The sequence below is a fragment of the Pyxicephalus adspersus genome, chromosome 4 (genome assembly GCF_032062135.1).
Source record: "Pyxicephalus adspersus chromosome 4, UCB_Pads_2.0, whole genome shotgun sequence".
Taxonomy (NCBI): Eukaryota; Metazoa; Chordata; class Amphibia; order Anura; family Pyxicephalidae; genus Pyxicephalus; species Pyxicephalus adspersus.
This window is the reverse complement of record NC_092861.1, coordinates 4408418-4420071: the sequence shown is the minus strand read 5'-3', so window position 1 is coordinate 4420071 and position 11654 is coordinate 4408418. Positions and strand designations below refer to the sequence as shown.

Below are 11654 nucleotides of genomic sequence, written 5' to 3'. Positions count from 1 at the left end.
TTCAAATTCGGGAACAGATAATAGTCCGAAGGGGCTAGGTCAGGTGAGTAGGGGAGATGGTGCACCAATTGGAAACCCAGCGTGTTCAATTTGGCAGCCAAAAGATTGGACTTGTGCACAGGTGCATTGTACTAAATAAAATGCATCCCTTTGGTCAACTTTCCACGGTGTTTCATCCTAGTTGCCTCCTTCAGCTGGTCCAGGAGGTTAACGTAATACCGTACGGTGATACTGGAGCCCTGAGGTAGTCCACCATCAGAATACCATCTTTGTCCTAGAAAACAGACGCCATGACTTTTTTTGCCAATTTCTGGGTTCGGAACTTCTTTGGCCGTGAGACCCGCTGTGACTCCATTCCTTTGACTGTTCCTTGGTTTCAGGATCATGGATGTGGAGCCAGGTTTCATCCTCAGTCACTAACCTAGCCAAAAAGTCCTGTGCAGCTTCAAAATGGGGCAAAACAGTTTTGGAAGCTTCAACTCGTTCCTTCTTCTAATCTCTATTCAAACATTTCGGCACCCACTTAACTGAAAGCTTGTGCATTTCTAGGATAGTGGTGATAACAAACCCAAAACGCTGCTGTGAGTGTCAAGTATCTTTTTTGAGGATATTCGCCGGTCCACAATAATCAGCTCATAGACAGCATCACAGGTTGCCGGGGCAGTTGGTTGGGGGGCGCCCCCTGCGGGGCTCATCTTCAACAGTTTTAAGAATCACAAAAGACCTGATATTAGGCTGTCATATGCCCCCACACTCATTTTTCTATTTAACCTGGAACGGGGATAAGCCAGGAATGGTGGAAGGATATTTAAACTAGGACAACGGGGGTGGGGCAGTTAAATAAGGTGGTTAAAAGGTTAGTCAGGGGTCAGCCACTAGTGGAGGATGGATTGGGGATAGTTGGGGGTAGGGTTATAGATAAATGTATGAAGATTTCCATGGTACAAAAAATATTGGATTGTGCAGTATTATTTGTACTGAAAAACAAATGAGTGAAGATCATTGTGACTTAGTTGGCATTGCTGAATCCTGGCTTTGTTCTTCACATGACTGTGCTGTCAATATTCCTGGGTATACTCTTTTTCGTAAAGACAGAGTCAAACGAAGGGGTGGTGGTGTCTGTCCGTATGTGAAAAGTGATCTGAAAGTGAATGTGAAAGAAGAAACGGCTGATGGAACAAGTTATGAAGTTGAGGCATTATGGGTGGAGTTGAATATGGGGATGCATAAAACACAATTAATTATTGAAGTCTGGTAAAGGCCCCCCATTGCTAAGGAAGAAATAGAGAATCAACTACTAGCACAGATAGAACAAGCAGCAAAAATTGGAAATGTTTTAATCATGGAAGATTTTAACTACCTTGACATTGACTGGAGTAATGGCACTTCAGGAACAGAAAAATGGAGGACATTTGTAAACTTAATACAAGAGAATTTAAATTATACAGTTTATAGAAGCCCCACTTAGAAATGATACTCTGCTGAACCTAGTTCTTTCTAACAATGCAGAGCTTATAACAAATGTGCATATAAAAGAGAATCTGGGTAGCAGTGACCATAATATGATTTCATTTAATGTAAGCTGTAAACAGGAAGCAAAAACAGGAACGATAAAAACATTTAATTTTAAGAGAGCAAATTTTCCATTATTAAGGGCAGCTCCATGTGACTTGGACTGGTAGAAAATATTGTCCTCAAAGAACACAGAACAGAAATGGGAATGTTTCAAGTCTGTTCCTCAAAAGCAAACATAATAAAAATAAATAAATATAAAAAATATATTCCAATGGGTAATAAATTTAGGAGGGAAAAATTAAAACCTATGTGGCTCACAGCTGATGTTAAAAATCAAGGAAAATGGCAGAGCTCAAGTCCAAATTCATAATAGCAATATCACTGCCTTAAACAAGTCACAATGCCTCAAAATTGTTATGAAAAACGGTTGGGCAAAAGTAAGGTTGACAAAGCACTAGGACCCGATGGATTACATACACTATTTTTGTTTTTTTCAATAGGTGAAGTTATCTGATGCATTGATGATTCAATGCCTACAGTGGGAACATATTATAGTTAAGAAAATCTTCACACAAGATGGGCCTAATTTATTAAAGCTGTCCAAGGCTGAAGAAGATACTTTCATCGGTGAACCTGAGTGATCCAGCAAACCTGGAATGAATCTGGTCCAGTTATGAGGTCTAGTTACTCCTAAGCAGCATGAACTTACCCACACAAAACAGGTCCTTTTGATAATTGTGATCCATTGTGAAATGCAAGCATGCTCTATTCTAGAGTTACAAACTTCATGTACAAAAGAAACTTTATAAAAATTTGAGATAGAGGTGAGAAAAATCATTCTACTATGGAGACTAAAAGGACTCAATCCCAGGACTCACTGGGGCTGAATAACTAGTGTTTAGGCAGTTCACATAGCCGTGAGGTTTTCTCACTGTGTAAGGGAATGTTAATAAGATAAAGCTCTTATTTTTCCTCTGACAACTGTATATTGGAAGGCAGACCAGTCAATGGGGTTTATTTACTAAAAGGGTTTATTCTGCTCACTATCACTTTTCACATAATAGTTCATTTGGCTTTGGTGAAGCTTGGCTGACCATCCAATCATGTGCAAGGAAAATTCATGTTTATTCATTCACTGGGCTTAGTAAATCCACCTCACGATTGTGAAATCGTGAACTCCAGTTTGCTTAATAATTTCAAAGTATTTTTTTTTTTTTTTACACAACCATGGAACATTTTTATTATTTATTTTATTTTTGCACATATATTTTAAAACACAAAATAAAATTAGTATAAAGGGATGACTTTAGAATCCTGTGAATGTGTGGCCACAGGGTGAAAAGAAAACAAAGTCCTTTCCAAAGTCTAAAATTACCCTTAAACATTTGCTAAATTAAAATACTTATTTCTACATTTTGGGATTAACATTGGAAAGCAGTGATACAGTGAAATTTAAATATCCTAGATGTGTTTATCATTGGAAATCATTAAAAGCTTCCACTAGGTTGGTTTCAGATTCCATATTGTAGCAATACAAAGTCTTCATGGCTCTTGCTGATGGAGATATGGGGACCCCTTACCATATATTCTGTAACTGTAAATACCTCAGACTTAAGTGGAGGACAGAGGAAACAGGTAATCTCATATGTTCCTCAGAAAAGTTTGCTTTAATAAATCTAGGTATAGAAAAGATTCCAAGGATATATCAGGCACTAACTACTCATTTTATGTGCACCACTAAGCAGGATATTGCAAGCTGCTAAAAGTGCATAATGTCTCAGACATTGTATATAGAGTCAATATACAGTCTTCTTTTTACAGTTTTGATATTTTCATTGAAGTTGTATTTGTTGGTTTCTTAGTTTTACTGCAAGGATTATGTCCGTCTGTCTATTTGTTTGTGTATCTTGTTTTGTTCACAGTTGTAGTAGAAGTAGAAATGTACTTGATGCTGTGATGTTATTGTTTTTCATGTTGGATTGCTGTACATGGCAAAAGTTTAATAAAGGGTATATTAAAGTGTAACTAATCTCAACATTTTTATCTTACACAGAAAGGTAGACAACCCTTCTAAATATAGTAAAAATGTTTTTTGTTTTAAGTGCAACACCCTTTTTTAAGCACTGCCCGCAGCGATCAAGACTTAATGGGAGCACAGAGCCTGCCAGTATACCTACGTCACGCATCCTGGGAGGCTCTGTCTACTCCCTCTGTGAATGACCTAATCTTAGGCGTGTGCAGAAGGGGTATATTTTTCACCAAGGGGAAAGAGATGCTGGTCTAACACATGTGCCTTTTTCTCAATCCTTTCTGAATTCTCTGGTGCAAACTGCAGTCTGGAATTTTATGGTGTCTTTGGAGTAGTTGCTACTTTCTTGTTGTGCAGCCTTAAAAGAATATAGGACTTGTTAAAATGACAGTTAAAGCAAATGTAAGCCTGTGACCTGCTGGAATTGCGTTCTAGTTAATGAAACGTGAATAAATTTGCCAGTGAGCACTGTTGGAAGAACTTACTGTTGCCCTGTACAAAGTAAAAGTTATAATTGATATGACAAGTTTATAGCGTAATATAGAATCTCTGGAGAAACTATAAAGTAAGCTTAAAAACTGTGAATTCTATGGTGTCAGGTAGCACTGCGATTTTGGGAGAAGCACTTGTAAAATTCACAGAATCTTTCTCTTCTGTGTACATTTTTTTGTGTTCAGTAAGATAAGATTTTTTTAATAGGAACTTGTGACATTAAAAATGTAAATGTTTTTTTCTCCTGTGTACATTTTGAGGTGTTGATCTGTGTTAATCTTCCAGTGTACATAAAATTTTGATTTACAAGTAAAACTTTTTTTTGGCATTTACAGCAAATGGTATGGCTTGTCTTCTACTTGACTTGTCATGTGTTAATGAAGATCTCTTTAGCTAGAAATGTTTCCACAGAAGGTATTGCTTGTTGATTTATCTATATGGAAAATAAAAATCATGTTACTAGAAGTCTTTATGAAAAATGCTGGGTATTTAAATGTACTCAAACTGTGGTCAAGAAAATCCCCCCTTCCCTTTATAGAGGTATGTATCAGGTTTAGTAGTGATACTGGAGAAAGTTTTTTTGCCCTAAAACTGACACCAATAATATAAGTAAAGTTATCAATTCACTAGAAACCTAGTTTGTCAGAAGTTCTCATCAAATTCAGAAAATGACTATGTCTTACCATTTATGTACTGCCCTCAGGTGCTCCATAAGATTTGACTTGTTTGAGAAACATTTTTCACATTCTGAACATTTATATGGCTTCTCTCCTGTGTGGACCCTCCAGTGTTGAGTAAGATTAGACTTCTGTGAGAAGCACATACCACACTGAAGGCATGCATATGGTTTCTCTCCTGTGTGGATCATTTGATGTTGTGTAAGATTTGTCTTATATGAGAAACTCTTGTCACATATACAACATGTGAATGGCTTCTCTCCCGTGTGAATTCTCTGGTGTCGAGTAAGATTAGATTTTTCTGAAAAGCACTTGTCACATTCTAGACATCTAAATGGCTTCTCACATTGATTATCAAGGTTGAAGTTGCGTGATAAACATTTAAACTGCTTTTCTCCTGGAAGACTCTTTTGATGTTTAACAAGATGTTGCTTTTGTGAAAAGCATTGGTTACATTCTGAGCAAGTAAATGGCTTTTCTCCTGTGTGAATCTTTTGGTGTAAAATAAGAGCAGATTTGCGTGAGAAACACTTGTCACATTCTGAACATTTAAATGGTTTCTCCCCTGTGTGACCATTTTGGTGTTGAGTAAGACAAAATTTTCGTGAGAAAGACTTGCCACATTCTGAACATTTAAACGGTTTCTCCCCTGTGTGAGACTTCAGGTGTTCAGTAAGACTAATCTTATGGGAGAAGCATCTGTCACATTCTGAACATACAAATGGCTTCACTCCTGTATGAATTCTTTGATGAGTAATAAGTGTTTCCTTTCTTGAAAACTTTTGTTGACATTCAGAGCAAGAAAATGGCTTCTCTCCGGTGTGAATCTTTTTGTGGTGAGTAAGTTGAATTTTCTGTAAAAAGCACATGTCACATTCAGAGCACTTGAATGGTTTCTCCCCAGTGTGAATCCTCTTGTGCGTTCTGAGGCTTGACCTCAAAGTAAAACTTTTTTCACACTCGGAGCACTGATATAGATGTTCTTTTATTTTACTCATTGTGTGTTAATGGTGATCTGGTTTTGATGAATAGTAGGAGAATATTGGTCAACTCCTTATAAACCTGTATGAAAAAAGGGAACATGACTATATGGATTGGTAATATAAAAATATATCATTCACTTTCTGTCAACCAAAATGGTTCTGGATAGATGGGTATATTTTTTAAAATAATGTCAATTTATGTCTGTTGGTATGGTGATAGACAGATATTTTCTCATAGTAACGATTACCAATAACAGAGAATTTAATTGCAAGTTGCAAAAAATCCCCAAATATTGGTAACACTGTTAACAAGACCAATCTATAGGTATAATTCTATCATCAGGACAATTCAAAAAATGTTTTATACTCTGTAAAATGCATTTATATTAGTAGAAAATGTTATTTTTCACCACATGTGGATTTTTGTGAATACTTAAAGTGATCTCAGAGGGTCTAGAAAGTTTTTTTAATGTGCTAGTAATATTCTTAGGCTTGCTGTGTGTTGCCTACATGCAGGAAATGCAGGAAATATTAAAACTCAATGCAATAACTAAATTTTCAACAGATGCAAATGTTGAATTCAATCTATACTTAACATATAAAAAAAAGAAAAAATGTACACTGTAAAATGTACAAATTCAAAGGGAAATTCAAAACTCTAACACAAGTGTACATTATTATTATGCATGGATACCTGGACTGATGTATGAGAAATAGACAAAGGGAAGGTTTTTTTGGCAAACCAAAAATTGTATTATTGGTAATTTCTTATAATACTGTCACAGATCAGCAACACTGCTGATCTGGTACTTGTTGTCCCCCTGATAGTTTCTGATTTGCAGCAGCTGTTCCCACCTTGCTCTAGCTGCTCTGCACTTAGGGTGCCATTCGAAGCAAAGCCCAACACCCCTTGCGGGGTGCTCTGGTGAACACCAGGCAGTGCCTTAGACTCTGCGCCTCTGATATCACCTCAGCTAATGTGCTGGTAGCACAGAGGGTCCACCTCCTGTCTAGTGTCTTGTTCGTGACAGTTTGCTGAGGCCATGGATTCCGCTGACATTCCTATACCCAGCTCTGTGCAAGCCCTGGAGCGACGAATTGAACAACAGGAGGCTCAAACAAATCAAGTTGTACAGGTTCTGCAGGATTTATCAACTCGCCTTCAGCTACTCCGGACCTCCCTGCGTTGCCTCCACTCCCCTCTCAGCACTTGCTGCTGTGGCTCCAGCTAATATTTCACCTGCAGCCGAACCTAAGATGAACCTACCTGATCGCTTGCTGGGGACTGGAAGCACTTTTCCTATTTAAAAATTCCTGCCTACTGTATTTTCGCCTGCATCAGTTTTCCTCAGACACTGAGGAACAGCGAGTAGGTCTAGTCATATCCTTATTACAAGGTGATCCTCAGTCTTGGGCCTTCAGTCTGCCTCCAGGAAATCCAGCTCTAGCCTCTGTGGATACTTTTTTCCATGCACTTGGTCTGCTCTATGATGACCCAGATCGTGCCGCTTCTGCTGAATCTGCCCTTCGTGCCTTGCACCAGGGACACAGGTCTGCAGAGGAGTACTGCGCTGAATTTTGCAGGTGGTCTGCAGATTCGAAGTGGAGAGATCCTGCTCTCCGTTCCCAATTTCCGCTAGACCTAGCTGAGAAGATTAAAGACACCCTGGTACACTACCCTCCACCTGCGAGCCTGGATGCTGCCATGCAGCTAGCTATCAGAATTGACCGACACCTCCGAGAACGTGGCCAGGAATGTGCAGCCCATTCCACGCTGGGGACGAGGGACATTACAGGAATCACTGTCCTCTCAGGCGCCCAAAGGCCCTGACCTAGGGAATGGCAAGGAGGATTCCCTAGGTCCATTGTTTCGTACTCCCTCTTCCAAGATTATATTTACAGTGCAGCTGTTCTTACCTGTCCAGACTGTTTGGGCCGAGGCTTATCTGGATTCTGGAGCCGCTGCCAATTTCATGGACCAGAGTTTCACTTTCAAGCATCGGATTCCACTGGTAGCTCTGGATAACCCTATCCCTATTTCCGTAGTCAATGGTACAGTCATTCTTGAACTCATCTGTTTCAAAACCAGGCCACTTTCTCTCCGGGTGGGGGTGCTCCATTTTGAGACTCTGGAGTTCCTAGTATTGCCCCAGCTAGTAAACCAACTCCTTTTGGGTATGCCCTGGCTTCGCCAGCACTCTTCAGTGATAGACTGGGTTTCTGGAGACAGTCTGTCCTGGAGCTCGTACTGCCTTCACAACTGCCTGCAGAGAATTGCACCCGCATGGACTGTCTGGCTGGCTGAGACTGCAGCGTTGCCTGGTCTTCCTGACTCCTATCAAGATTTTAAGGACGTCTTCTCCAAACAAAAGGCAGAGAGCCTGCCACCCCATCGTCCTTATGATTGCTCCATTGATCTCTTGCCTGGTTCTACTGTCTAAACCCGAGACCCAGGCCATGACAGCATATATTAAGGAAAACCTTGAAAAAGGGTTCATTTGCGAATCCACTTCACCTGCGGGCGCAGGATTTTTTTTTGTTGGGAAGAAAGATGGGTCCCTGCGTCCCTGTATTGATTACAGGGGTCTAAACAAAATAACTGTCAAGAATCGTTATCCATTATCCCTCATCTTGGAGTTGTTCGACCATATTCAAGGTGCCACCATATTCTCTAAAGCTGCGTACACACCTGCAATTTTTCTCGTTGGAAAGGATCTTTCACGATCCTTTCCAACGAGAAAAGACTGCACGATGCATGAACGATGCTGTACATACAGCACCGTTCATGCTCTATGGAGAGGGGAGGGGGAGAGCGACGGAGCGGCACCCTGCTGCGCGCTCTCCCCTTCCCTTTCATTAGGATCGGTCGTCGTCCATCGTCCATGGATCCGCCAGGACGGTCGTCGGACGATGGACGACGACCGACTGTACACACGGCAGATTTTCGCCCGATAATTGGCCGATACCGATTATCCGGCGAGAAAAATTTGCCGTGTGTACGCAGCTTAAGTTGGATCTGCGCGGGGCCTATAACCTTATCTGAATTAAGGAGGAGGACGAGTGGAAAACTGCGTTCAATACTCATGATGGACATTATGAGTATCTTGTCATTGCCCTTTGGGCTCTGTAATGCCCCCGCAGTATTTCAAAACTTTGTAAACATCATTAGTGATCTGCTTACACATTACACAAAGCCTCTCTTGGCCACAAGAAGTGGGCTGATAAAAAGAGAAGACCTGACCCCAGATTTGTGCCAGGAGATAAGGTCTGGTTATCCACAAAACACCTGCATCTACTGGTCCCATCCTTTAAACTTGCCCCCCCCCCGTTTTATTGGTCCTTTTCCTGTTCTATCCCAGGTCAAACAGGTGACTTACAAGTTGGGTCTGCCCCCCAGTCTTCAGATTCCCAACTCCTTTCATGTGTCTCTTTTGAAACTGCTGATCCTCAACCGCTATTCCCGCAAATCCCCTCCTCCTCCCACTTTGCTCTAGCTGCTCTGCACTTAGGGGCGTTGCTGAGCCATTTCTACCAGTTGATTCCCACCTGTCCTTCTAGTCCCCGCCCAGCTAGCCTGTCAGTCTCCCTATATATGCTGGGCTCAGTCAGACACCTATTGCCTCAGCAATAGGTAATACTACCCGAGGTTCCTGGGAATATTCAGTTTCCAGTCCTGGTTTCCGGTTCCTGACCTTGGGTTGTCCTGACCGTGCTTGTTCTCTGCCTGCCCTGACCCGGTCCTGTTTTCGGTTTTTGAATTTGCCTGTCGACTTTGTACTGCGCCTTGGTTATCTCCAACTGTCAGCTGCTACCTGCACAGGTGAGTCTGAGGGCCGCAACCTGGGCGCCGTTCGCAGCAAAGCCCAACATCCCTTGTGGGGTGCTCTGGTGAACACCGGGTGGTGCCTGAGACTATGCGCCTCTGATCTCACCTCGGCTAATGTGCTGGTAGCACAGAGGGTCCACCTCCTGTCTAGTGTCTTGTTCGTGACAAATACAAGGAACAAATATTCACTGATCCCTAATTTCACAGTAGGATCATAACCATCTATTAGCATGTCTTATGTGTAAATACTTAAGGCTGTGATACCCGACGCGTTTTGCCTGATGTAGGCCTCCTAAGGGGTAGCGATAGGTTAACACCCTAGGCTGTGTGGCTCGGGTTAAAAAAAACATGCTAAAAGTGGTAACCCCGAGCCACACACAGAGGTCAGCAAACTTTTGTGGCCACTAGGGCATTTCAGGGGTGGGCAGGAGCACACTAGGCCAGACTCTCTTTTGAGTCCTGCCTTAATGGCTCCGCCTATTTACCTAGGTGGCGGAAGTTAACACCACCCGTGGTAAATAGAGGAGCCACAGCAAGAGGAGGCTCAAGAGCCACATGCGACTCCGAAGCTCTGAGTGGCTCTGGTAGTTTGTTCCGGCCCTAAAGTTGCCGGCCGATCTGGCTGGCATCCTGCCAGGGGGTGCTAGGCCGGAACAAACTACCAGCTAGGCCACAGTTTGCCGACCCCTGTAATAGAGTATAAATGTATGTCTTGTTTAGATAAATCTTTAATTATCCAAGCAAATCGCTATTTATTTTTGTAAATACTTTTTTGTTCTTCTTGACGTATGGTCCCATCGGCGTCCTCCGGTGTCCTGACCTTTGGATCTCATCTGTCCATCATGTCCCCTTCTTTCGATCTTCCCCCGGCAAGTGCACTGATGTTCCCGGGGAGTTCCCGGTGATGTTGTTGGGGCATGCGCCGGTGGGGCAAGAAATTCTAATCATTTTGAATTGGTTTCAATACAAAATCAATGTGTGTGTGTTTGCTAATGTACAGTTATATTACAGGTATTTTTATGCACCTTTGTTTTAATAGATTTTTAAAACAAAGATTTTTATGTTTTTTTTTAAATAAAGTTTATTATTAAATTTAATAAATATATATTAATATTTGACATATTTTGGTGGGATATGCCTAAGAATTATAGGCTTACAATGTAAAATAAATTTCCATGCAAAACAATGTACCTCTTTTTGCATACAAATACAGACATAATTAGAACACAAGGGGGGTAATGATAATTTCTCCTAATACAAAGAACAAATATTCACTGATCCCTAATGTCACAGTAGGATCAGTATTAATCAGGTGCACAGTAGTACTACAATTCCCGGGTCTATAGACCAGTGGCCTCTCTGCCTATGCGTGACCCCACATTGGACTGTTTTATAGACGCAGGGAACTGTAGTAGCAGCACTATTTCTCTATTATAGGCTTGTTTCAGATTGACAGGTAAGCAACACCTCTTTGTTTCCATATGAAAAGGTTTTGTCCCTCTATTTGAGTTTGACACCCCTGTCCTAGATTGTAAGCTCTTCAGGGCAGGGGCCCCTCCTCCTCCTGTGTCACTGTCTGTATGTCTGTCATTTGCAACCAATATTTATGTACAAAACTGCATAATATGTTGGCGCTATGTAAATCCTGTTTAATAATAATATTTGGTTTGTGGTGTACTGCTGGATTTTTTTCAGTGTAGGAAATGTGACAAAACACTAAATAATGGGTGCTGACCTACTCAGATCCTGAGTGAATTAAAGATGTGATGAGGGAAGGTAAAACTAAACATCCATGGCTGGGAGAGATTCCTGATAGAGGGTGAGCTGACAATAATAAGTGGCTATGGACGGGTTATGGGGGTTTATAATGACAGTTCAGCTATTTACCTGGGCTGCGCATGTGAAGCAGAGCTGTTTAGGGAGGAGGAGGGGGATTCATGGACAACTTCCTGTGTGTCAGAGGACCTCCCCTTCACCATCACGTGTGTACGCAAGGACGTGCGTGATGACCTGTCACACGTACGTGGGCGTGGTTATCCAATATCGGATATTCCCCAGAGCCAACGGCTCATGGCTGCAGGGCAAAGCATCCAATAAATAGGTACGTGTAAAAATATGGGGGGGTCTGAGGG

At 41.6% G+C, this 11654-nt stretch overlaps 2 protein-coding genes across 2 annotated transcripts in view; one reads left to right on the top strand and one right to left on the bottom strand.

Annotated features, from left to right (window-relative positions):
* Positions 1-2745: 2745 nt before the first annotated feature.
* The window catches only part of LOC140327980 (uncharacterized), a 648380-nt gene continuing 639471 nt past the window's right edge, over positions 2746-11654 (bottom strand). The window contains exons 7-8 of the mRNA XM_072407240.1: positions 4720-5643; positions 2746-4469 (exon numbers count right to left, since the gene is read on the bottom strand). Of these exons, the coding sequence (XP_072263341.1) occupies position 4469; positions 4720-5643 (925 nt within the window). The 3' untranslated portion in view covers positions 2746-4468. The remainder of the gene's footprint in view (positions 4470-4719; positions 5644-11654) is intronic.
* LOC140327983 (uncharacterized) overlaps positions 11463-11654 on the top strand; it is a 5056-nt gene continuing 4864 nt past the window's right edge. The window contains exon 1 of the mRNA XM_072407246.1: positions 11463-11623. The gene's annotated coding sequence lies outside the window, so the exon portion shown is untranslated. The remainder of the gene's footprint in view (positions 11624-11654) is intronic.